This window comes from Ovis canadensis, chromosome 19 (genome assembly GCF_042477335.2).
Source record: "Ovis canadensis isolate MfBH-ARS-UI-01 breed Bighorn chromosome 19, ARS-UI_OviCan_v2, whole genome shotgun sequence".
Taxonomy (NCBI): Eukaryota; Metazoa; Chordata; class Mammalia; order Artiodactyla; family Bovidae; genus Ovis; species Ovis canadensis.
In genome coordinates, this window is record NC_091263.1 from 42,098,211 (window position 1) to 42,126,087 (window position 27,877).

At 40.3% G+C, this 27,877-nt stretch overlaps 1 protein-coding gene across 1 annotated transcript in view; it reads left to right on the forward strand.

Annotated features, from left to right (window-relative positions):
- Positions 1–27,877, forward strand: part of CNTN3 (contactin 3) — a 403,835-nt gene that overhangs the window by 364,471 nt on the left and 11,487 nt on the right. The window contains exons 19-20 of the mRNA XM_069562133.1: positions 875–990; positions 14,379–14,565. Coding sequence (XP_069418234.1) covers positions 875–990; positions 14,379–14,565 — 303 coding nt within the window. The remainder of the gene's footprint in view (positions 1–874; positions 991–14,378; positions 14,566–27,877) is intronic.

The window sequence follows — 27,877 nt, forward strand, 5'->3', positions numbered from 1 at the left end:
GCCATGAAATTAAAAGACATTTACTCCTTGGAAGAAAAGTTATGACCAACCTAGATAGCATATTCAAAAGCAGAGACATTACTTTGCCCACTAAGGTCCGTCTAGTCAAGGCTATGGTTTTTCCTCTGGTCATGTATGGATGTGAGAGTTGTACTGTGAAGAAGGCTGAGTGCTGAAGAATTGATGCTTTTGAACTGTGGTGTTGGAGAAGACTCTTGAGAGTCCCTTGGACTGTAAGGAGATCCAACCAGTCCATTCTGAAGGAGATCAGCCCTGGGATTTCTTTGGAAGGAATAATGCTAAAGCTGAAACTCCAGTACTTTGGCCACCTCATGTGAAGAATTGACTCATTGGAAAAGACTCTGATGCTGGGAGGGATTGGGGGCAGGAGGAGAAGGGGATGACAGAGGATGAGATGGCTGGATGGCATTGCGGACTCGATGGACATGAGTCTGAGTGAACTCTGGGAGTTGGTGATGGACAGGGAGGCCTGGCATGCTGCAATTCATGGGGTCGCAGAGAGTCGGACACGACTGAGCGACTGAACTGAACTGATGGACATAGGATTTCCCACTGGGGCTGAAGGATGAAAAAGAGAGAAATAATGATATAGTGGAAAGAACAAAGGGGGAAAAAAGGGAGAAAAATAGAATACCAGAAAGGAGTACCAGAAAAGAGGGTAGAGTTGTTCTGTTTGTTCAGCAAGAAAAAGCCTGTGGTTCTGATGCCATCTTTTCCTAGGAAATGGGACATGACCAAGACATGGTTCATTTTCAAATATGTTAAAATGTTTTTTTTTAAATAAAAATTTCAGTAGATTTTTTAAATTAACTATCAAAATTATAACTGGATTTCACATTCTGTTCCCAAACAGAGCCTACAATAGCTCCATCTCAAGTTTCTGCAAATAGCCTATCTTCCTCAGAAATTGAAGTTTCATGGAATGCCATTCCTTGGAAACTGAGCAATGGACACTTACTTGGTTATGAGGTAATATCTTTTAAAATTAATTAGCTTGTGTATGAATGTTGGCAGGCTACTTTGTCTGCTTTCGTGTATAAGTCTTTATAGCAATGACATCTTAGCTAAAGTCTGACTTTTGTTCAATTGTATCACTATATTGTTCCCTGTGACTATCAACAAATATTGATTTTAACTCAACCAACTGAATAAAAATAACTTTAGCATGGTAGAAAAGAAAATAATAATAAAATGAAAGGAAATAATGTATCCTGTGGGCCTAATCTTTTAGCTGGATTGACAAAAAATAAGATTGAACTGTAGTATTTAAGTTCATAGGATGATTGTGACAACAGTTAAATCAATCTCCAATGCTTTGTCTTATTTTCTTGGTGGACTTGTTGCTTCTGGGCTCTGAAGAAGCCAGCTATGTAGAATATAATTCTTGCCTTCAAATAGTTGTCTTTGGTGAAAGAAGATGAATGGTGTGAAATAGGATAACACACAACCAAATGTCATGAAGATCAGAATAGGTCACACAGAATGGTTCAGGGGTGAGAGACCTTGAAAGGCTTCATTCATAAGGGCATTCAGGTTTAACAGAAAAAGTAAGTAAACATAGAGAAAGTGGAGACATTCCAGACTGAACATGGCACTTTGGAGGAATGGAAGGAGTAGCAATCTACCTGTGGAAGCTGGTTTCAGGTGAAGAAAAGAAAGATACAGTGGAGCCAGGCCACAGATGGCCGTAACTGTTAAGAAGTACCATTCTGACTGGGCCCCATGTTTAGGAGGGAGCAGTTAGAGAGAGCTGAAAACAAATGAGCAGAGAACAGACAAGATAAAAAGTTCAGTCTTCAAATTTCTCTACTACTTTGTAGTAGCCGTGGTTGTGATTTCACCTCCACCCTCAGCCATCTGCATAGGAAGCTTCCCTCGTGCTTCTAATTCCTGATTCCGTGGCAGGTTTACATGAGCACGTGTTTGCAGTACAGGACCATGTACCCTGCCACCTGCCAACATAACCTCAAATGATTACACCAGGGTGGCCACTGGATCAAAGGCAACTGCCCATGGGCAGTTCAGCTGAACTCAGTCAGATTCTTGTAGATGTCTTGAAGCAAGCAACACAGAGGTTGTGTTTAGTGAGAGTGATGGATGCCATGATATGTCAAATTTAGGACCCAGGTCAGACTTGCCAAGTGAAAGTGAGAAAGAGTCGCTCAATTGTGTCCAACTCTCTTTGAGATGCTATGGACTATAGGGTGCCAGGCCCCTCTGTCAGTGGGATTCTCCAAGCAAGAATATTGGAGTGGGTTGCCATTTCCTTCTCCAGGGGATCTTTCTGACCCAGGGATGGCCCAGGTCTCCTGCATTCTAGACAGATTCTTTACCATCTCAGCCCCCTAGAAGCCCAGTGAAGGCCATTGGGAAATAGAACAAAGAAGCTCTACAGAGACGAGATGGAGTAGACATACTCTGATGCAACCCTAAAAAAAATGGAGGAGACAAGGACCCACGGAGCCTTAAAGAACAAAACAGAATAGCTCTTTGAGAGCATCCAGTACTCAAGTTGGCTGTGTTCTTTCTCATAATGTCGCCTTGTCCTTCTTTTCGGTCAACTTTCTTTACATGTGAACTTCCAAGAGTTCCGGGTCCTTGTAACCAAACAAGCAGTGACTTGAGTAAGCATTAACGACAAAGTCAAGAAAGGATAGGCTGGAGCAGTGGTGTTCAAAGGAGGCCCCATAGGCCATCTTTCCCACAATCTCCTGAATTTTTGCTGAAGATGAGCCCCCAGAATCCTCCCTGGACCCACTGAACCCGCACATCTAGAGAAAGATGTTGTGAATTGAATTTTTAGTGAGTACCCATAGGGAAATATCTTCGTGCGCACATATGTATAGGAGGCCCTGGTCTTGACACAGTGACCCTTGATCACAGACAGAACTGTTTGACTTAAGGAAGGTAAAATGATATTGAAGAAGCAAAACACCACATACATATAGAAGAGCAGCTTGGTTAGCATATTAAAGGAAGCCAGGAACATTGGGATGAAAAAATTCCTGTAATTCCCTAATAGTGCATGGAAGCAATGAAAGATAGTGGGCAACCAATGGTAGCTCCCCAATAATTAGAGAAGTGGCATTGGCAGGGAAGGTAGGTGGGATAGAAGGAACACGGATGTAATAGTATAGTTCTGAGGTCAAATCTGTGCCAGATTCCAACCCTGCCTTTCCCTTTGCTGGAAAAGTGATGTAAATTCTATGAGCCTTACTTTCATCACCTGCAGAGTGGGAACAATGGACCTAACCTAACCAGGATTTTGAGAGCATAAACTGTGATTAGATACTTGTGCATCTCACAGTTCCTGGCTCATATTAGTAATCAGTGAAGAACCATGAGCCATATTCCCAAAGAATTTTGAGGTATACATTTATAGATGTCTCACAGTAAATATTCTCGAACAATTCTTCAACTCTAAGCTCTTTTGCCTCAGGAGAGTTTGTGACAGCTATTAAGATGGGATTACCTGTGAGATTCCTTCCTTCCTGGCTTTGTTTCCAGAGCTCAGGCCTTTAAGCAGATTATTTCATGTATTCTAGACAGTGAGGAGAGAGAAAATGCCACAGAGGAAAAAAATGCAAGATAAATTTCAGGAAGAAACGTTGGAAGAAACAAAGATCTTAGGTTTACGAAGTCCTGTGGGTCCTATCACTTTCTCCCTGGCAGTGCCCAGGGTGATGGTGAGACCACAGAAGGGAACAGATGTGCTTCCTATACTCAACAAGGACTTTTTATTCCCCCAGCATGGCAGAATTGCTGGGCCTAAAGGGATCAAACAATTTAACAGTAAGTTATCTTGGCGAGGCTTTGGGAAGGGAACCCCAGGAGTGATTGAAGTCAAGCAGGATATGAAATTCAATGTTAAATCAGATTTACTTAGAGAAAATAAATGAGCTTATCGTACATCCCTCTAACAGGAGACTGAGGTTCACCTCCCCCATTCAATAACTTTGTCCTTTACAAACTCTGTGTGTGTGTTTCAGTGTGTGTTAGTCATTCAGTCATGCCTGACTCTTTGCAACCCCATGGACTGCAGCCCACCAGTCTCCTCTGTCCATGGGATTTTCTAGGCAAGGATACTGGATTGGCTTGCCATTTCCTTCTCCAGGGTACACTCTATGACAGGGGCATAATTCCTGACCTGGTTGTAGCTAGTGAAATAATTAAGAGAAATAAACACGAGACTATATATAAATGAGCTCTGTAGGCTTCCAAGGGCCGCAGGAATGTTACCAGTCACTATTGATTGTCAGACAGCTTGAAGGCAGGTAGATGTTGATGTTAGAATATGTCAGTTTAAGCGGATCAGGAGTCATCCAGATAAGCAACTCTATAAGAAAAGAGAATTATACCGCTGTGGCTCAGGTCAGGAAAGAAAGGTTGATTGAACAAGAGAGAAAACCAAAGAATCCATGTAGTTCCAGGATAGTTATCTTGTTAAGTTCACACCATTTTTGAATTAGACAAACCTGCATTCAAATCCACTAGAGTAGAATACGTCTCCATCAGGGACAAGAAACCCTGCCTGTTTGCTCACTCATGTATCCCAGGTGCCAGCAGTTGTATCCAGCACACAGAGAGTTTGCAGAAAGCTCATGGTGACTGAGTAAATACAATTTCAGCTCCATTATCTTACTGCTCTTTGGCCTTGAGCATGTGATGAATGTTCTCCAAGGCTCTGTTAAAATAAAGATAATGGTAAATAACTTACAGCATCATTGGAGAAGTTTTAAATGAGATAAAGCAGCCATTGTGAAAATGGGCCAAAGAGACTTTGGGAGCTTCTACGTTTCTGTTTTTGCATATTGGGCATTGGGATAATATTTCACTGGAAGGAAAATTTTGAAAACCAGTGAGGTAGTATAGAAACAAAAAGCACAATCTTGAGCATGGGACTCAATACTATTGTTTGTGTTGCTACTGGTGTTGCCATAGGTGAGGGGAGCAAAAAAGATGAGGAGGTGATGAGCAAATGGAAATTGCTTTGAATTAATTATAGCATCTTCCCTATAAAGAGTAGCAATCTTAACATCCACATAAAGCCTGAATACAGAATTGAAAGGAAACAACTAGTGAAAATTTCTCCCCCAAGGGCTTGCACTATGCTGGGTGTGCTTGGTCGTGTCTGGTTCTTTGCGACCCAATGGACTATAGCTGGCCAGGCTTCTCTGTCCATGGGATTTCCCAGGCAAGAATACTGGAGTGGGTTGTCATTTCCTCGTCCAGGGGATCCCAGGGACTGAATCTCTTGAATCTCCTGCATTGGCATGTGGATTCTTTATCACTAACGCCCCCTGGGAAGTCCCCAAGGGTTTGGTGTGTATGAAAAGAAAGAGACAACTTAAGAGAAAGATACACTCTTTGCGACAACTCAAGAAATGGTGTCTATAATTGTGCCAAGAGAGAAATACGTATTTTCATAGTCTCAGTAATGATTTAAACAGTAACCTGGAAGAATAAATGACTTAGCTGAGTATTTAATTAGCAGTCGTGCAGCTAACTTTCTGGGTTGCAGTTACCCCAATATATCTTCACAATTGTTAATAGCTCCTGCCTTCCTCTCATCTCAGTGGGGGTTGATCATGTGCCATGGGGCGTGCTGAGCACACATCATCATTAGCAGCTAGACTAATTTTTTTTTTCTGATTTGACCAAGAAGTCGTTGAGGAGCTCATTTCCCTGGGCTCCAATTTATTTCATCTTCTAACCACAACACTCAGGCTCAGATCTTTTCTTGTGCCCCTTTTTGTAGAAACAACAGATAAGAACAAGATAAAGAGGAGACAGATGGTTTAAATTCTTGGGTAGTAGGTGCCTGAGAAACAAAAGCTCCAAAGTTCTTTTTTGGTACATACAGTCCATTTCTTTACAGTCATTTTGTGTCTTGAGAAAATAAAACTTGGGAGAATAATCTTGACAAGCAATGGGAAAAGCTATATTGTGAAATATTGTGTGTGTGCTTCCACGCACGTGCACGCACACACACATACTCAGCTGTGTTGGACTCCTTGTTACCCCATGGGCAGGATACTGGAGTAGGTTGCCATTTCCTACTCCAGGAAATCTTTTCAACCCAGAGATTGAACCCAGGTCTCCTGAATTGGCAGGCAGATTCTTTACCACTGAGCCACCTGGGAAGCATTTTGAAATATTACAGGTAAGTATATTTTGAGAGGGGAGCTAGCAGTTTTTTTAAAAAACAATATTTGACAGAGGAACATAACTTGGGCAGTGAAGGGGCAGGGGACCTAATAGATTTTTGTTGTTGTTGCCAGGGTAATAGAACTAAAGAATGTATACAGAAGGCCAAACTGAAACTTCACTGATATCTCTGTTCAGCCTCCTGTTGTAAACAGCTATATGGAATATATTTAGCTCCCACTATTTTAATTAGAATAGGAAAAGATGTTAAATACTTGAATTTTTTTGAATATAAAATTTCTACTGGCAAAAATGAAAACATATAGAAAGAATCTGATTCCTTACATTCAGGCAAAGAATTAACTCTCTAGGACGATGAGTCACAGGTACATAGGAAAATCGGATAGAGACAATTCAAGCCCTTTTAAATAAATAGAAAGCTGACAAAAAATGAAGTGAGTAAATAAAAAGCAGACTGTTGGGAGGTAATGGAAGGATTTGTTATGCTGGAGAGAGCAGTAAGTATGGGTGTGAGTGAGGGTTGCCCAAACAAAGCAGGGTTTGTTATTAGGCAAATATTATCCTTACCAAACTGTGACTCACTCAGCATTGAGTGACTAAATACTGGAGCCTCTCTTACCTTGCATTGGCCCATCTCCTGGCTTCTCTGCTTCCAAACTCAGGTTTGGCTGCTCACCTCTCAAAAGCTCAAGAGACAAGTGCTGGTAGGAAAGGAAAGGTTGCTTTATTCAGGAGACCAGCAACCTGGGGAGATGGCAAACCGATTCTGAAGATTCTGCTCAACAGTCAAAGTTTTTAAAGGGAGAATCATTTGGGGAGGGGGTCAGAGCCTTCATCTATCTTTGTCACATGCAGACTATTTTCTAATTGGTTGGTGGTGAGGTAACAGGGAAGTACTCCAGGAATCTTGTGCTCATCCTTCTCCTGGGTGGGGGGAAGGGTGGTGGTTAGTTCCTGCAGAAGAACTCGGAGGCATTATTAAGCATATTTCTTGAGGACCCTGCGCCTCCACTCCACTCCCATGCACTGTTGTTTCTTTACTGCTTCTCAATAGTTTCTGCATTTCCTCCCTTTCCTGAGAAGCAACTATTTGAATCTGCCCTTTGGAAATCAGGGAAGGTCAGGGAGGTTAAATGAAACTAATTTCTACAAACAAGAAATAGGGGACACAGAAAGGATTTGTAGCTGGAGGGTCCCACAGCGTCCTGCTCCATCTCATCTCCATCCAGTGAGAAGCCAGAGGGTCAGCGAGCCTGGCATGTTCTCACAAGTCAGCCCCCGGAGACTGAGAGCCAAGCAGGGAAGAGCTGCCGAGGAACCCCTAAAGAAGAGTAGAAGATAGATCTGGATTTGTCTTCTTAAACACCATCGAATGCATTTGCCTGCCTGATATTTATTGAAATGTGTTTTGTCTGGCAGCTAAGAGGAAATATTTGTCTCCCTGAAAATCTAAAAGTATGCACAAAATAATTTCAGTCTATTAAAATTGCATTTCTAACAATACCTGTACTTTTATGGCTTAAAAAAGTGCCATTTTTCAATACATTATTTTCATAAACTGCATTTGGTTTAAGGTTAAGTGAAATCTGTGTTGCCATAATATGAAAGGCAAGGACATTAGTTTTCAGAATAACCACATTACTTGCAGGAATAGAGATAGCATTTAAAATTCTGACATTCCTCAAGTTTGCTTCTGTTTACCTACCCAGATCAAAATATATTGGCTTGTGAACTGGTATTACACTTCTAAAGAAAAGATTATTATCTCATCAAGAAATTGGAGTCCCAGTGTTTTATAGGCACATACAGTATTAGGACTAACATACATACATACATATATACATACATACATACATACATACAGTATTAACTAGCTTGGTGAATTAAAGGAGACAAAATATCCATCTCTGTTCTATCCATAGAACAGTTCTGACACGAACAATGTGGTTTTTCTTTTCTTTTTTTCTCTACACCAGCCTGTTCTCTGATACCAGCAGCTGTGCTGTGCTTAGTCACTCAGTCATGTACGACTCTCTGCAACCCCGTGAACTGTATGGAGCCCACCAGGCTCATCTGTCCATGGGATTCTCCAGGCAAGAGTACTACAGTGGGTTGCCATGCCTTCCTCCAGGGGATCGTCCCAACCCAGGGATTGAACCCAGGTCTCCCACATTGCAGGCAGATTGTTAACTGTCTAAGTCACCAGGGAAGCCACTGATACCAACTAGGTGTCCCAAAATACAATTCAATTCTGATACTATACGAGGAGTTAGCTTCAGATACTACAAGGCTTCCTGGGTTGGGAAGATTTCCTGGAGAAGGGAATGGCTATCCACTCCAATATTCTTGCCTGGAGAATTCTGTGGACAGAGGAGCCTGGCTGGCTACAGTCCATGGGATAAGAGAGTAGGACATGACTGAACGACTGACACTTTCACTTTCCTACAGGTTAAGGATTCAGTCCCACAAGACTGGCACCCACCACACACAAACATCAGATGCCATCAGTCCACGTCTCCCCCCTGATCAACAGGGGGGTTACCACAACCCCCTCCTTGGGTTTGAGAACTTGCTAGAATGGCTCGCAAAACTCAGGAAAGCACTTTACTTACCATTATCCATTTATCATAAAGGATACAACTCACGAACAGCTAAGTAGAAGAGATGCCTAGGGTGAGGTACATGAGAAGGGGCACAGGGCTTCCATGCCCTCTCCATGCCCTCCCCTCTCAATCTGTTCAGTTACTAGGAAGCCCTCAAACCTTGTCGGTTTTTTTATGGAGGCTTGGTAGCACTAGGGATAAAAAACCTGCCTGCCAGTGCAGGAGACATGAGATGTGGGTTTGATCCCTGGGTTGGGAAGATCTCCTGGGGGAGAAAATGGCAACCCACTCCAGTTTGCCTGGGAAACCCCATGAACAGAGGGGCCTGGCAGGCTACAGTCAACTGAGTTGCAAAGAGTCAGACACAACCAAAGCAACTTAGCTCTTCATTGGAAGGAAGGAAGGATTGAATCATTTACCATTAGTTAACCAAATTAATAGAGAAGGCAATAGCAACCCACGCCAGTATTCTTGCCTGGAAAATCCCATGGACAGAGGAGCCTGGTAGGCTGCAGTCCATGGGGTTGCTAGGAGTCAGACACAACTGAGCGACTTCACTTTCACTTTTCACTTTCCTGCATTGGAGAAGGAAATGGCAACCCAGTCCAGTGTTCTTGCCTGGAGAATCCCAGGAACGGGGGAGCCTGGTGGGCTGCCATCTATGGGGTCGCACAGAGTCCGACAAGACTGAAGTGACTTAGCAGCAGCAGCAACAACCAAATTAAATTAACCTTCAGCCTTGTGTCAGGAGGTGGGCCTCAAAGTTCCAACCCTGTAATTACAAGGTTGATGACTCTGGCAACGAATTTCCATCCTGAAGCTAACCAGGAAGGCACAGTCACCAGATATCTCGTTGGCATACAATGACACTTATCACTTCTGACATCCTAAGGATTTGGAGGGAGGTGTGTGTCAGGAAACTCCAGCAGAGACCAGGTACATATTTCTGCTGTATCTCTGTGATAGGAAGGAGGGAGGCATTTGTAAACTGCATGTGTTTAAGTTATTTACAAATTAAACAATATTGGGTACTTGATGTGTAGAAGCTTTGTACCGAGTGGCAGAGCTATGGTGATGACTAAGACAAATCTACCTCCTCGTGCTGCGATTCATGGGGTCTCAAAGAGTCAGACACGACTGAGCGACTGAACTGAACTGAACTGTGCTTAATTCTACTTTAGTATCCTCCCTTCCTGCTATCTGCTGTGCCAAGGAAAGCAGTTGCTACCCCTGGGGCACACTCCCTCTAGCAAAAACCAAGGCAGGGTCATCATCTACTGACAAGGGAGTGCCCTGTACCTCTCAGGTGATGAAACAGTGTTGGGAGCCACAATTCAGTCTTAATTACCTTTCTCTTTGGAGTAGCTTTGCCTTTTATTTTTGCTGGCTCTGAACTCATAGTGAAGCTACCACATGAAAATGTCTGTGTTTCTTCAGGTCTGGAAAATTCTCAGGACATTTTCTCTTTAATTGTTGGACTTTCCCTTCTGGAACTCTGGTTGGAACATTTCGTTTCATTCTCAGTGTTTCTTAACTTGGCTTTCATAATTTTTGTTTCTTTCTTCATGGTCTGGAATTATCCACTCTTCTATCACTTCCAGTCTTCAGCTCAGTTCTAGGACTGATTTCTTTCCTAACACTGTATTCTTTGGGGGTTGGAATTCTACTTGATATTTTTCGGATTTGCCCCATCTTTTTTCTTCGTCTCCTCTTTTCATATCACAAATTTAGTCTCTTCTTTAGTAAATTTGAACACTTTAAATATACTTATTTTAAGATCATTTCAGACAAGTGTGTTACAGCTAGTTCCCTGCCGTCCAGTCTGCTGACTCTCTTCCTTGTCGGCGGAGCTCTTCATGAGCTTTGCAGTATTTCTGTCTCTGCTCATCCTTTGTAGACGCTGCCTTCACGTTCTGTCAGTGTTACACTAGCTCTTTTTACACAGGTGTGTTTCCGGGACCCATTTCCTTTCTTCATCCCTGTATTGTGGTTGTGCCTAGGAAATCCAAATTAGTGTGGAGTTATATTCTATCCGCTCAGGTGTAGAATTTTTGGTCTCTTTTCATGCTTGGCTTTTCCCTCTTTAAAAATAGTCTATCCTCACATAAATATTTTGAACAAAATTTTATAGAATATAAGTAATTTATTACTTATATAATAAAAGTATCTATCTTCATATAAATATTTTTGACCAAAATGTAACTGATTTATTACTTGGAAATATATATGTCACTGCTTCATTTCTTTATGCTTTAGTTATATGCATTTTATTCAACTTTTAAAGTAAAGCTATTTGAGAAGATCATATAATCAATTCGAGCTAATACCATGCTCAATTTTTGCACTAATTTTCTCTATGATTAAATATTGATAATACTTGTCAGCAACTGAGATCTAAAAATAAATCTCTCATTCTAATACATGGAGATTGCTTCAAGTGCTTCAGAAACTGCTATTAAGAGCCTTCAAGCACCTTTTATGAATTGATTTCTAAAAGATAATCCGTATGCCAATCGAAAATTGTTTTTATCTCTTCTTTAAATCAGTCTTCTAAGAAGAGATTTCTTAGGCAACTTATATTGAGGTAATTTGCATACAAGAAGAAAGGTGCAAGGATTGAAACCTAACAAGAGGCCAAGTATGTAAGGATCCTGATTGATTATTTAATTTCAACTGACCTCTGCCCTTCCACCTGTTGAGTGACCTTTACTAAAACTCATAATTGTGTGATCTTTTCCCCAACCTATGCTATATCTCAGGACACAATTTTTGAGGTTGCCCATAATGTTTTATTAAAATTACCAATTATGTGTCATTCTTAGTTAATAACTAGACAATGCTTTCAAGGGCAGGGAGAGCATTTTATGTTTGGAGTCATCTAAACCTAGCATGCTATGATTCATGGGGTTGCAGAGAGTCGGACACGACTGAGCAACTGAACTGAACTGAAACCTAGCAATATGTCTAGTGCTTACAGTTGGTGAATTTAGAATGTATTGGGTTGTCAAAAAAGTTTCTTTGCATTTTTCTGTAAGACATTATCGGAAAACCCAAATGAGACTTTCGGCTAACCCAGTGCATGAGTTTTCAGTGGCCACTAGCCATTTGTTGCATGTGTGCATGTGCGTGCTCAGTTGTGGGTTGCCATTTCCTACTCCAGGGGATTTTCCCAACCTGGGGATTAAACTCATCTCTTACACCTTCTGCATTGGCAGATGGATTCTTTACCACTGTGCCACCTGGGAAGCCCCAAATTATTGGGTGTGACTTTATAAAAGACAATTTGGCATGTCATTTCTAATTAATAAAAAAAAATATGTGGTTTTGTTTGAGAACAGTAAATGGTGTCAGATATGTGAATTTCTTTTTCCTACAATTTTATCATCCAGTTTGAGTATGTGCTGTGCTGTGCTTAGTCGCTCAGTCATGTCTGACTCTTTGTGACCCCGTGGACTATAGCCTGCCAGTCTTCTCTATCCATGGGCATTCTCCAGGCAAGAATACTGGAATGGCTTTCAATGCCCTCCTCTAGGGGATCTTCCCAACCCAGGGATCAAACCCAGGTCTTCCGCATTGCAGGACAATTCTTCCCCATCTAAGCCACCAGGGAAGCCTAAGAATACTGTAGTAGGCAGTCCATCCCTTCTCCAGGGGAACTTCCCAACTTGGGAATCAAACCAGGGTCTCCTGCATTGCAGGCGGATTCTTTACCAGCTGAGCGACCAGGAAACCTAAGTTTTAGTATATCTAATGCTTTAAAGCTGTAGGAACTACATGTTAAGTTTAATCCTAATCACTTGGGCTTGCATCTTCTGAAAATTGGCAACTGCTTTCCCGGAAAAATGCACATAAACCTATCCATGAGCCGAGTATTTTGCATGAATTTAAGGGGTCACTGATATAAATATAAATATATAAATATACATACATAATATACATGCACATATATGGGGGAAATATCTAGCATAATATTACTGTGGCATTTTGTGATTATTATTGAAAAACCTGAGATTTTATATTTTACTTCTAATTTTTTAAAGAAATAATTTTATAGTTGATCATTTAAAAGAAAAAAACAAAACGAAACTGTAGCTTTAGGTATATTTTACTCAGAGAACTGAAATGGGTTCACCCTATGCAGCCTATAAACACATTTTGTTTGTCCACACATCGTTTTTAAAAGATGGAGCCAACTCTTCACTTAGGACAATTTGACATTAAAAGCAGGATTTCTGCTTTCTTTTATAAGAAGACCTGTAAACATTGGGTCCACCTTCTCCCCATCAGCCAGAGCTGAGCAGAGGTTCCATTACAAAGATGAGACTTGCCTGTCTTTTTTCCACAGACCCCACACATCTCTATTGTCTTCCTGACTCTGATGGCTAAGGTTTGATTGCCGTTTTCATGGTGCTCAAGCAACTGCTTACTTACTCAGATTATAGAAATGGTTACTTGTTTTCATATTTTGCTGTCAAAGTAGAACAATGAAAATCAAACCAAAGGGCACATATCACAGGAAAACCTGAGGAATAGTTTGGTAACTTTCTTGCTGCTGTTGGTTTTGTCTCTTTTTTTTTAGTTAGGAAGGGTGCAAACTGTCTACCAAACATCGCCAAACTTCATTGCATAAATTGGAGTTCACTGGGGAACATGTCTTATTATGGTTATCTCTTCTACCCTTATTTCTTTAATTTATCAAATACTCTCATACTTACTTTTATATTTTTGTACTGTGAATGTAAATATATATATTTATAAGAAGTTTCAGATCATATCACATAATTCAGTATAATGAAATACAAATGAAATATTTCAGTATACCCATAAATTTACCTACTGCCTGCATTCCTGTTCTCTGCACCAGCTCTGCCTGCACAGGGGGACTTGGTGGCACTTAGCTGTCACTGTAGGACAAGCCAGTGGACAGTCCTGGCTTTTTGACGGTCTTTGCTCTGACAAGTCTTTTTTTCATTGAAGGGATTTTCACAATCCTTTAGAGTTTAAGCATAGCTGTCAGGCTGCTGGAGTAGAACTTGGGCCAGGTTGATTGGGGTCTGAGAAAGAGGAGCAGCTCACTCTATTAGAAATGCAGATTTCCCTTCATTTTCCCATTTATAAGGCTATGGTCTAGCAGCATGTAGCACTTAGTCTTTGACTTTGTATGGTTTATTTGTATACTTAATATCTGTCTCCTCTGGGGTCCTTTTTCTTTCACCTCTGTGAGCCTAAAGCAGCACCTAGCACACTGCCTGCATTCTAAGTCATGTCCAGCTCCTTGTGAAGCCCCATGGACTGTAGCCTGCCAGGATCCTCTGTCCATGGGATTTTCCTGGCAAGGATACTAGAATGGGTTGCCATTTCTTCCTGCAGGGGATCTTCCCAACCCAGAGATTGAACCCTCCCCTCCTGTATTGGCAGGGAGATTCTCTATCACTGAGCCACCTAGCACATAGTAGGTCCTTAATGACTACTTGTGGAATAACTGATGAAGTACATAAATTACAGTGCCCATGTTAGTGAAAATCATTTAATGTAAGAATGCTGTTTTGTCAGCCTTCCGCATCTTTTATGTTTTCTGTCTACCAGGTGAGGTACTGGAATAATGGAGGAGAAGAGGAATCATCAAGCAAACTGAAAGTGGCAGGAAATGTGACATCAGCCAGACTCCGTGGCTTGAAGAGCAACCTGGCATATTACACGGCTGTCCGGGCTTTCAACAGCGCTGGTACCGGTCCCTTTAGTGCTACAGTTAATGCAACCACCAAGAAAACTCGTACGTACATTCCGATATTTTAAATGGCAAAAAAACAGACTTTCCATTTAAAAATAATAATCTTCTTTATTATTCTAGATGGACAACCCAAGTCCATAAGCCCATTGGATTCTGTAAAGCCAGGTCAAACTCAGAGGCACACATACATGTCTTCCTGACTCCCCTAAATCTTTGGTTAGAAATCCCATGTGAATATGAGTGTGCACCTTTTGAAAAATTTTAGTGTGGGCTGTTCAGTCAAGTCTGTTCACGTTTCTTTTAAAAATGTGATCACACTAATTGGTTTATTTCATGTATTTTTTTAATTTTTATTTTTACTTTATTTTACTTTACAATACTGTATTGGTTTTGTCATACCCCATGAATCCACCACAGGTTTACATGCTTTCCCAAACATGAACCCCCCTCCCACCTCCCTCCCCATAACATCTCTCTGGGTCATCCCTGTGCACCAGCCCCAAGCATGCTGTATCCTGCATCGGACATAGACTGGCGATTCGTTTCTTACTTGATAGTATACATGTTTCAGTGCCATTTTCCCAAATCATCCCACCCTCTCCCTCTCCCTCTGAGCCCAAAAATCTGCACTACACATCTGTGTCTCTTTTGCTGTCTTGCATACAGGGTCATCATTGCCATCTTTCTAAATTCCATATATATGTGTTAGTATACTGTATTGGTGTTTTTCTTTCTGGCTTACTTCACTCTGTATAATCGGCTCCAGTTTCATCCATCTCATTAGAACTGATTCAAATGTATTCTTTTTAATGGCTGAGTAATACTCCATTGTGTATATGTACCATAGCTTTCTGCTGATGGACATCTAGGTTGCTTCCATGTCCTGGCTATTATAAACAGTGCTGCGATGAACATTAATTCTACCAAAAATTTTGAGAAGAGCTAACACCTATCCTACTCAAACTCTTCCAGAAAATTGCAGAGGAAGGTAAACTTCCAAACTCATTCTATGAGGCCACCATCACCCTAATACCAAAACTGGACAAAGATACTACAAAAAAAGAAAACTACAGGCCAATATTACTGATGAACATAGATGCAAAAATCCTCAACAAAATTCTAGCAATCAGAATCCAACAACACATTAAAAAGATCATACACCATGATCAAGTGGGCTTTATCCCAGGGATGCAAGGATTCTTCAATATCCGCAAATCAATCAATGTAATTCACCACATTAACAAATTGAAAAATAAAAGCCATATGATTATCTCAATAGATGCAGAGAAGGCCTTTGACAAAATTCAACATCCATTTATGATAAAAAACTCTCCAGAAAGCAGGAATAGAAGGAACATACCTCAACATAATAAAAGCTAAAAAGCTATATATGACAAACCCACAGCAAATATTATCCTCAATGGTCAAAAATTGAAAGCATTTCCCCTAAAGTCAGAAACAAGACAAGGGTGCCCACTTTCACCGCTACTATTCAACATAGTTCTGGAAGTTTTGGCCACAGCAATCAGAGCAGAAAAAGAAATAAAAGGAATCCAAATTGGAAAAGAAAAAGTAAAACTCTCACTGTTTGCAGATGACCTGATCCTCTACATAGAAAACCCTAAAGACTCCACCAGCAAATTATTTCATGTATTTTTACGTCTCCAAAGCTTGAGGATTTTTAATAAGCATGAATAACTTAAAGTTTAGGCCAAATGATCAAAAGTGTTTTTTTTTTCTTCTTTCCTACATTATTCAAAAGAGGGAAGTGTACAATAAAAGGTTACCATCCAGAGATGTTGGTCCACATGAACATATTGATATTTTTAGAAATCTGACCAGAGATGTCAGTCAGTGTTGCCTTCAAAGCTGAATCTTTGGTAACTGTGTATTCACAGGTGCATTCACAAACACCAGTTATGAGCTATACATTAACCTGGCTTTAAGGTAGGCTACAAGAAAATCAGTGATTTGCAGTTTGATTGCTGTTCACATATATTTCCAGGAAACTGACAGCAACCAGTATCTATGTAGTCACTGTATGCAGTGCAGCCACTTGAGTACACTGTCACCATCATAGCGACGGAGAACATTTAATGTCCACACGCTTGACATGTATTTCCACATCTACACTTCAGACCTACCACATTAAGATAGGTAGCATCTTTCTTTCTTTTTTAAAGATGAGGAATGTGAGGCATGAAGGGATTAACTTTCATTTTACCATAACGATGTATTATTTGGCTTGCAGAAAACAATTTTTCTTGTAAGTATTCCAAAAATTAATTAACTCAGTAAAAATGTTTTTGAACGTGCTGTATATGGGAATGAAATAGTTATTTTGTTTGATCGCCAACTTCATTAATGATGTTTCCATATATAATTCCCAGATTTTCATTGGCTGGCTAAAACTGCTAAGAACAAAGATAGTATAAAATTTAATTGTATTGGCTAGTGTTGTGGGTAAATTAAAACATATGGTAGTCACTCAGTCATGTCTGACTCTTTCGGGACCCCATGGACTATAGCCCACCAGGCTTCTGTGTCCATGGGATTCTCCATGCAAGAATACTGGAGTGCCACGCCCTTCTCCAGAGGATCTTCCTGACCCAGAGATCTCCCACATGCAGGCAGATTCTTTACCATCTGAGCCACCAGGGAAGATCTAAGTTAAAACATATATATAAAGATAATTCTAGAAATTTCCCTGGTGGTCCAGCAGTTAAGATAGTCCGACTACAGAGAGCCATGGGTTCAGTCCTGGGTCAGGAAACTAAGATCCTGCATGCCATACAGTGCCAATACAGTATTGTAAAGTAAAATAAAGTAAAAATAAATTTTTTTTAAGTGAAAAACAAACAACAACATAATTCTACTGCTTTGGATTTTTTTTTTAACCAGTGTTAATTTGATGTTCTGATGAGATGGATGAAACTGGAGCCGATTATACAGAGTGAAGTAAGCCAGAAAGACAAACACCAATACAGTATACTAACACATATATATGGAATTTAGGAAGATGGCAATGACGACCCTGTATGCAAGACAGGGAAAGAGACACAGATGTGTATAACGGACTTTTGGACTCAGAGGGAGAGGGAGAGGGTGGGATGATTTGGGAGAATGACATTCTAACATGTATACTATCATGTGAATTGAATCGCCAGTCTATGTCTGACGCAGGATGCAGCATGCTTGGGGCTGGTGCTTGGGTTTGACCCAGAAAGATGTTATGGGGAGGGAGGTGGGAGGGGGGTTCATGTTTGGGAATGCATGTAAGAATTAAAGATTTTAAAATTTAAAAAAAAAAAAAAAGAAATGCAAAAAAAAAAAATAAGAAAGAGTTACAGAATATAATTTGATAATCAATTTGAAAAAAATGTTATGTCGATCTGAAAAGACATTTGTTGTTTAGCCAATACATGTCAAAGTGATAAAAATTTTTATACCCAAAGAACAAAATAGAAAAAAAGAAATTCTTAGAGTAATATGTTGTAAATTTTCCTAAGTTGAAAAAATACTAAAGAGGTTTTCTTACCAGCAAAAAAAAAAAAAAAAGGAAAGTCCATATGGTTACTTTTGTATTAATATTATCTATAAAAAAGAGAGTTTGGAGTAAAAGTTTAGCAATAAAACACTCTAATCTCTTTAAGCAGCATGCATTTACAAGCAGCCATCTTATGTGATAATTAATTGTCCTTCACTAATTATTAGAAGAAGCCTGACCCAATCTCTTATTTATAGCGCATGGTTGGGGCTTAGACCATGGAACATATAGGTGTGACAGTAAGCTAAAAGTATTCTGCATTTAGAACTTCTCACTAAGTATGTTTGGTATTCCCAATAACACTTGTGAATCAGTAAGATTTAAATACACATCATTATTTATATATTCAAAGCACAGTATTAATCAAAATTTCTGATTGCACAAATATACGCAAACAGATTTATCTGGTTCTTTCGTCTGACTTAATAATTGATGTGATTACTCACTAAGAAATTATGATTGTAAAAGACGGTGTGACATCATCATGGAATCAGTGAAGAGCTTCGTGCATTGGTTAGACAGAAGGAAGAGATTGATTATAAATCAATAGGAATATCATGGTAATGCACAGTGCGTGAAATAAAATTTTAAAAGAAAGCAAAACCCCTTTGAAATTTAAAGATAGCTTATAAATACCCCATCTAAAGCAGAAATTTGCAGGTTACAATAATGATGATGATTATGATTTTAATGACTAGCAATTTAAAGAGCAATTTCCAGTCACTGTTCTAAAGTGTGTTTCATGTATTGATTCTTAATACTCACAGCAACACCATGACTTGGAAATTATTAGTAGTCTCACACTTTGGAGATGAGTTTGCTAAGACATTATATAACTATGTATATAATTATATGAGAGGTTATATAACTCCATGAGATCACAGAGTAAGTAGCCAGAGAGCCATACAAATTAGTCTTAATCACTGTACTATCTTTTCTTTCAACCATGTAATTAGAATGTTCATGTCATACATAGCACCAGTATTTATTGGGAGTTTACTTCGTGTTTAAGGTGATCAGAGATAGACAGAACTTCTGTGTTCATGGAGCTGGAGCATGATGGAACGTCCAACAATTGAATAATATCCTCCTGAAAATGATACATTCCTACTGCCATAATTTACCTGGAATTTGTCTGTGGGGTTGTCAGCATTATTAAAGAAAGTTTTCTTATGCTGAATGGGAAATTCATAGAGATAATTAAAATCCCATAACTATTCAAAGATTGTATATAAAGACCATTGTTAATTTTGAAATTTTATGGTCATAATTTTTCAAATATACCAAAATAACAAATAAAATCTTTTTTTTAATTTTTTTTATTTTTTAATTTTTTATTTTTTAAATTTTAAAATCTTTAATTCTTACATGCGTTCCCAAACATGACCCCCCCTCCCACCTCCCTCCCCACAACATCTCTCTGGGTCATCCCCATGCACCAGCCCCAAGCATGCTGCACCCTACGTCAGACATGGACTGGCGATTCAATTCTTACATGATAGTATACATGTTTTTCTGACAGCTCTTAATAGTCATCCTAACCTATAATGTGGTATTAGCTTGAAATCCTAGTTAAGAACGTTGATAAGGCTTCTGTGATTATGAGGAGAATTATTGTCATGCCTCAGGCATAAAGAATGAAAATAGCGTCTTTGAATCCTTCCTTGCTATCTGTCTTCTCCTCTGGATTGTAAACTTTAGGCGGAAAGAGTCCTTCTGTGTCTTGTTCACCCAGCCCCAGAGCCCAGCATGGCACTGGGGGTTGCACGTTAAATGTTGAGTGGGTGGCTAGGTGGATGAATGAAATCTAAAGAAGCCCATAAGTGTGAAGTACTATGTGTTTCCTCTTGACTGAACATGATGAATTCAAAACTCCAAAATTTCTGGAGTCCTTCACCATCTTGCTTAGAATGTACAAGTTTCATGTACTTGTAATCAGGGAATTCTGTATGCAAGGCTTTATATTCATACAGATCTTGGGTGATATTTTTGATTAATGTAAATAATACAAGGATTCTCAAGTTAAGTACTGCACGTGTAGCTTCCATTAAGCACCTAATTTCTGATATCCAAATACTTGTATTTTTTAAAGCATTTCTAAGTTAAACACTAATTAGCATCTTTAAATAACATGGATTTTTTTTTACTGGCAACCCAAAGAGAGCTAACTCTTAAGAACAACTTTTATCTAAAGGTGCTGATGAGGGAAAATTTCAGATGGCATATAAATGATGAAATGATGCGGCTTCTGAAAGGAGATATATATATTAAGAAGTTTATGTTTGGAGATTGCAAGAAAGAATGTGGAGGCCACGTATTCTGCTTTGTATGACTGAAAAGTCAAGTGTTAATTCTGGCTTTCATTGTGGGTAGTTTCAGCTCTCCGCATCCTTGAGAATCATCCATTATCTCAAATTGATTGTCAGTCATGTCTGACTCTTTGTGACTTTATGGATTGCAGCCCGCCAGGCTCCTCTGTCCATGAAATTCTGCAGACAAGAATACTGGAGTGGGTAGCTGTTCCCTTCTCCAGGGGATCTTCCCAACCCAGGGATCGAACCCAGCTCTCCCACACTGCAGGCAGATTCTTTACCATCTGAGCCACCAGGGAAGCCCAAGAATACTGAAGTGGGTAGCCTATCCCTTCTCCAGGGGAGCTTCCTGACCCAGGTCTCCTGCATTGCAGGCGAAATTCTTTACCAACTGACCTACCAGGGAAACCCATTTCTTAAGCAAAATTATTTAAATTATTCACCCCATTTCAAACCTGGCCCTTCTACAGTATTCCCCCATCTTGGTAAATTCAATCCCATTATCTCTTTTGCTCAGGCACAAAGTTTGGTTGGGGATCACTCTCAACTTTTCTCTTTCTCTTATACCCTACATCTGATCCAGAACCTGACTTCTACAAGAATCCATCACTTCTTAAGGCATTCACTGTGGCCGCCCTGGTACCCACTGATCCACAGGAATCAGAGCAGTGGCCCCTGGTCTTGCAGCCCAGCTGCCTTTGCCTCCCTCAGCCAGCGTGGGACTGATGGTGTCGCTCCTCTGCTCTGATCCTTCCAGTCACTTCCCATCCCACTCCAGATGAATGCTAAATCCTTAAAACGTTGGACAAGGCCTGTATAATCCAACTTCAAATCCTACTTAGACTTGCTTCCTGCTATTTTCCACCTGACTCATTCCACTTTCCTTTCACGGCCACTGCACTCGCTATTTCCTCTACTGGGAAGGCTCTTCCTCTAGAGGCCCATGTGGCACCCTCCCCCAGGCTCACATGTAACCTCAGTGCCCCTGACTGCCATATTTAAAAGCGCTGCACCTCATCTCCCCACCTTCCCTCATCTTCCTTACTGCTTTCTTCCTGCTCGTCACACTTAGAGCCATCATACATGCTGTGGCATGTTCGTATTTATTTTATTGCTGTTTCACCAGTCTTCCTTGACTGAGGGGCAGACTCCTGCAGGGCAGAGATTTTCCCTGTTTCGATCGTTGCTCTATCATGACTGTCTACGTAATCATAGTTGGTGCCCTATACATATTTATTAAATCAACAAGACTCTCTGTTTCTTGGCTCTGTTCCATGGTGGCATCATTCTCACCAGATACCCTCTTCAGAGTAACAGAATTTCTAGTAAGCACCTCCAAGCCCATTTCTATCAACTCAGCATGCTGGGAAAATTGGGCAGCTCCTTCCTGATTCCTCCACTCAGAGCCAAGTTGTGGCCAGTAGGTAGAAAACCTTGTTTGGCCTGGCCTCTGTCACATGCCCAGATTCTCCCCTTGAGAAAACAGTGAAAGCAAGTGGTGAAATCAGTTTTTCACTTGAGCGTTCACATGTCCGAATGGAAAGCTCATCCGTGTAAGTTGAGCCAAAATTAACTGCTTGAATTTAAGGAAGCCAATTAAGTGTGTCCTCAGGAAGTAAAAAGGAAATGTGAATAAAACAAGCATGGAAAGAATATGAGTCAGAATGTTTCAGAGTCTGTTGATAAAATGAATATTCCTGCTTCAAATACCTAATTTGGAAATTCTAGAGTTTTTATAGGTACAATTTGATTATATAACCAACCACTCTAAGACTCAGGATGCATATATATATCAGTGCAAGGCTTCTCAAATTTTAGATGGTGATCTGCTCTCTCAATTTTTGCCATTTCTGTAGCCCTTCTCTACTAGTGTGTACCTAGTATTTTTTCTTAAAAACGAACTACTCTTCTTACTTAAATAAACTTAAAGAAAATGAAAACTAACTTCCTGTGTAAGGAAACCAGTATCGTTGGATGTTAAAAAATAAATATAATAAAAAATAAGCCATTCTCCCTTTTAAATACTAGCAACATGGTCTTGTCTGTTCAGACAGCTGAACCTGCTTCTTCTTTGTTTATGATGTTAGCACTAAGGGAATGTGAAGGACCTGTTGCTGTTTAAGTTGCTAAGTCATATCCAGCTCTTTTTTGACCCCATGGACTGTATAGCCTGCCAGGCTCCTCTGTCCATAGGATTTCCCCAGGCAAGAATACTGGAATGGCTTTTCATTTCCTTTTCCAGAGGATCTTCCCAGACCAGGGATTGAACCCATGTCTCCTGCATTGCAGGAAGGATTCTTTACCACTGAGCTACCAGGAAGCCCATAAAGGACCTGTGCGTGTATTTGTACTTATGGCCCCCAAATCCAGCTTTCTCTTGAAACCAATAAGACTAAAAGACAGTTCTTCTCCCAGTGACTAAATATTATTTGTTGGCTTTTGTGTGTATCACATACCATGTACATATGTTTGTTTATGACATGCCACAGATCACACATACAGCATTAGAATATACTGTTTACTAACAATGCACATGCCTCGGATTTAGACGTTTCTTTTCCCCAGTCTGTGGTCTTCAGAAAATTGATTCCTGATTTTTTAAGTGCTGAAGCAAGATAGCAATGTAACAGTGAATTTAATCAGGATTCCATTAGGAAGTTTCAGCTAATACAGAATCAAATACTCCCTTTGGACAAATGTATAAATCTTATGAACTTTACTTGGTAGGAGCTTTGGTACTTTTTTAAAAATTGGCCTACCTTGCCCATGAATTCTCTAAAAATTTGTGAATGTTCTAATTATAGACTACAAATTTTCATGTTGATGTTATTCTAAAGGAGAGATTTTAGTTAAGGAAATCCCCGGTCATTTAAAAATGAAGAAAGGATTTCTTCCCTGACTTTCTAGATTAGACCCCAAGTAAAGTCTTTTCTAGACTTCCCAGGTGGTGCTAGTGGTGAAGAACCTGCCAGCCAGTGCTGGAGACAAGATACGCAGATTTGATTCCTGGCTTGGGCAAATCCCCTGGAGAAGCGCATGGCTGCCCGTTCTAGTATTCTTGCCTGCAGAACACAATGGACAGAGCAGCCTGATTGTCCGTAGTGTTGCAGAGAGTTGGACACAACAGGAAATGACTTAGCATGTACACATGCAGAGTCTTTTCCAAGTTTATGCTAAGAAGCAGGTGTTTTTGTTGTTTTTTTTTTTTAATGGCATCAATTTCCTATGGTAAATAAATTTATAATTCGGTGATTTCAGGACAAATATATCTTATTACTTGGGAAAAAGTGGCTTTTGGTGACTTGTTTTCTGCACCATGTCCTATATTTTAGCAGTTTAATTACAAATGCTGATGTTTAACTCAAGTGAAATCCGAGTGGAAAGTATATCCTCAAGCTACCACTTATCATGTAAGTCAGCTCGTTACCATCAGGTAGTCAAGAAATCTATTGAGTTTTGCCTTAAGTCACAACAAACATATGTTCTTAAAATTCCATGTTTTGAAAGTCAGGGCCAACTTCCCTTTCCACACTATGAAGATATCACTACTGAAAATTCTTGACAGCAATATTCTTTAACAACCTCTACTTTTTATAAATAAAGGAAAACATTCATTGCCAAAAATTGGAAGAAAGTAGAAGAAAGTAATCACCCATAATCCTATCACTCAGAAAGTCCGTTTTAAAATTGATATTTCTTTCCAGACTTATGTTCTATAAAGTATTTCTCTTAGACAGTGGAGGTTTTGCCATGTATTTAGTTACCTGGTATCAGAACTTTCCTTAGATCATTAATAATTTTCATAAATATGTTAGTGTATGTATAACATTCCATTGTGATAATGTGCCACAGTTTAGCCATTTTCCTATTGGGAGATATGGCTTATATTTCCAGCTTTATCCAATCAACAGCCTTGTTGTAATCAGCTGTATCCAGTCAAGCAGCTGCAGACTTAGTAAAACTTACAGAGATGGTTTTAAGGAGTCTGATAAGCAGATATATGGAGGATATCATTATAGGTGCTAAAAAAATGATAATAATAAAAGCCTTTGACAATATTATTCTTGTCACATAACATTTGAAATTACTGAAATAATGTTGCAGCCTATCAATTAGTGTTGTCACTGTGCCACTTTTCTACTAGAATTAGTTTTTATCATTTTCTTTCTATTTACTGTACTGCCAATACAGTAGATTGAATTGACAAAGGAAAAATCTACAGATTATGAAAGTTGAGATATGATTACACAAATTTAAAAGTGTAGATTGTATATCAACTTAGTTCTAATAAAGTGTGGAACTCAGCCAGCCTTCTGGGTTGGGTTTCTAACCAGATGGAACTGAAAAATAAAACTGGAATTCCTAAGAGAGATGCCATCAACTCTCTCCTGCCCATTTTCACTTCAGTACCTAGCTCCATGCAGGTACAAAAATGCGTTGTGTTTCATCAGAGCTGCTTCAGTTCAGTTCAATCACTCAGTCGTGTCAACTCTTAATGACCCTATGGACTGCAGCAGGCCAGACCTCCCTGTCCATCACCAAATCCCAGAGTTTACTCAAACTCCTGCCCATTGAGTCCGTGATGTCATCCAACCATCTCATCCTCTGTCATCCCCTTTTCCTCCCACCTCCAGTCTTTCCCAGCATCAGGGTCGTTTCAAATGAGTCAGGTCTTCACATCAGGTGGCCAAAGTATTGGAATTTCAGCTTCAGCATCAGTCCTTTCAATGAATATTTAGGACTTATTTCCTTTAGGATTGACTGGTTGGATATCCACACAGTCCATGGGACTCTCAAAAATCTTCTCCATCACCATAGTTCAAAAGCATCCATTCTTCCACACTCAGCTTTCTTTATAGTCCAACTCTCACATCCAAACATGACTACTGGAAAAACCATAGCTTTGACTAGACAGACAGGCAAAATAATGTCTCTGCTTCTTTATATGCTCTCTAGGTTGGTGATAGATTTTCTTCCAAGGCCCAAGCATCTTTTAATTTCATGGCTAAAGTTACCATCTTCAGTGATTTTGGAGCCCCCCAAAATAAAATCTGTCACTGTTTCCATTGTTTCCCCATCTATTTGCCATGAAGTAATAGGACTGGATGACATGATCTTAGTTTTCTAAATGTTGAGTTGTAAGCCAAATTCTTCACTCTCCTCTTTAACTTTCATCAAGAGGCTCTTTAGGTCTTCTTTGCTTTCTGCCGTAAGGGTAGTGTCATCTGTGTCTCTGAGGTTACTGATATTTCTCCTGGCAATCCTGATTGCAGCTTGTGCTTAATCCAGCACGGCATCTCGCATGATATATTCTGCATTTAAGTTAAATAAGCAGGGTGACAATACACAGCCTTGACATACTCCTTTCAAATTTGGAACTAGTCTGTTGTTCCATGTCCAGTTCTAACTGTTGCTTCTTGACCTGCATACGGATTTCTCAGGAGGCAGGTCAGGTGGTCTGGTATTCCCATCTCTTTCAGAGTTTTTCACAGTTTTTTGTGATCCACATAGTCAAAGGCATTAGCATAGTCAATAAAGCATAAGTAGATATTTTTCTGAAACTGTCTTGCTTTTTCCATGGTGCAACGGATGTTGGCAATTTGACCTCTGGTTCCTCTGCCTTTTCTAAACCCAGCTTGAATATCTGGAAGTTCACGGTTCACATACTGCTGAAGCCTGGCTTAGAGAATTTTGACTTTACCTGCTAGTGTGCTAGTGAATGCCATTGTAGTTTGAGCATTCTTTGACATTGCCTTTCTTTGGGATTGGAATGAAAACTGACCTTCTCCAGTCCTGTAGCCACTGCTGAATTTTCCAGATTTACTGGCATATTGCATGAAGCACTTTGACAGCATCATCTTTTAGGATTTGAAATAGCTCAACGAATTCCATCACATCCACTAGCTTTGTTCATGGTGATGCTTCCTAAGGCCCACTTGACTTCTCATTAGGATATCTGGCTCTAGGTGAGTGATCACACCATCGTGATTATCTGGGTCATGAAGACCTTTTTTATACAGTTCTTCTGTGTATTCTTGCCACCTCTTCTTAGTATCTTTTCCTTCTGTTAGGTCCATACCACTTCTGTCCTTTATTGTGCCCATCTTTCCATGAAATGTTCCCTTGGTCTCTCTAATTTTCTTGAAGAGATCTCTATAGTCTTTCCATTCTTTTGTTTTCCTCTATTTCTTTGCGTTGATCATTGAGGAAGTCTTTCTTATCTCTCCTTGCTATTCTTTGGAACTCTGCATTCAAGTGGGTATATCTTTCCTTTTCTCCATTGCCTTTCACTTCTCTTCTTTTCTCAGCTATGTAAGGCCTCCTCAGACAACCATTTTGCTTTTTTGCATTTCTTTTTCTTGGGGATAGTCTTGATCACTACCTCCTGTACAGTGTCACGAACCTCCTTCCATAGTTCTTCAGGCACTCTTGTCTCAGATCTAATCCCTTGAATCTATTTGTCATTTCCACTGTATAATCGTAAGAGTTATAACCCATATAATCATAGCCCCGTGGAGTGTATAGTCCATGGAATTCTCTAGGCCAGAATACTGGACTGGGTAGCCTTTCCCTTCTCCAGGGGATCTTCCCAACCTGAGGATCAAACCCAGGTCCCCCACATTGCAGGCAGATTCTTTACCAGTTGAGCCACAAGGGAAGTCCAAGAATACCTGAGTGGGTAGCCTATCCATTCTCTAGCAGATCATCCCAATCCAGAAATTGAACCAGGGTCTCCTGCACGGCAGGCGGTTTCTTTACCTACTGAGCCCAAAAAATGAAAAAAAAAATCAAGGAAGCCCCAAAAATGAAGAAAAATTGCTCAGTCGTGTAATACTCTTTACGATCCCCTGGACTGTAGCCTACAAGGCTCCTCCTGGAGCATGCAAAATCCTCGGCATTTTCCCGACAAGAGTGCTGAAGTGGGTTGCCATTTCCTTCTCCAGGGGATCTTGCCAACCAGAGGATTGAACCCAGGTCTCCCACACTGCGGGCAGACGCTTTACCTTCTGAGCCCCCAAGGGAAGCCAGAGCTGCTTAGGGTAATGCTTCAAAGCTCTGTCAGACTGGGCTAGCATAGCTGAAGCATCGAAAATTCCCACACCTCAGATGCTTTAAACTCATAAGAGTTTCTTTCCCATTCACACTACATATCCATCACTGGTGTAGCTCAGATCCAGTCTATTCCGTCTTCATTGCAGGACCCAGACTGGAGGAGCAGCTGCTCTCCAAGTCATGCTGGTCTCTCGGCAGAGGGAAAATGCTGGGCCATGCTCTTCAGTGCCTCCTAAAGGGGTCATTTCACATTTGCTTTCCTCCCCCTGCCTGAAGAAAGCCATATGACAAAGCCTAGTGTCTGTGAGATGCCAGTGAGAAGGGGACACATGTCTTCCTAAGGGCAGGGAACCACAAAGTACTGTAGCCAAGCTGCTGGTCAGTGAGAGAGAGGCAGGGGAGCTTGATCTTCTCACAGAGGGTGAGGAACAGGATTTGCAGA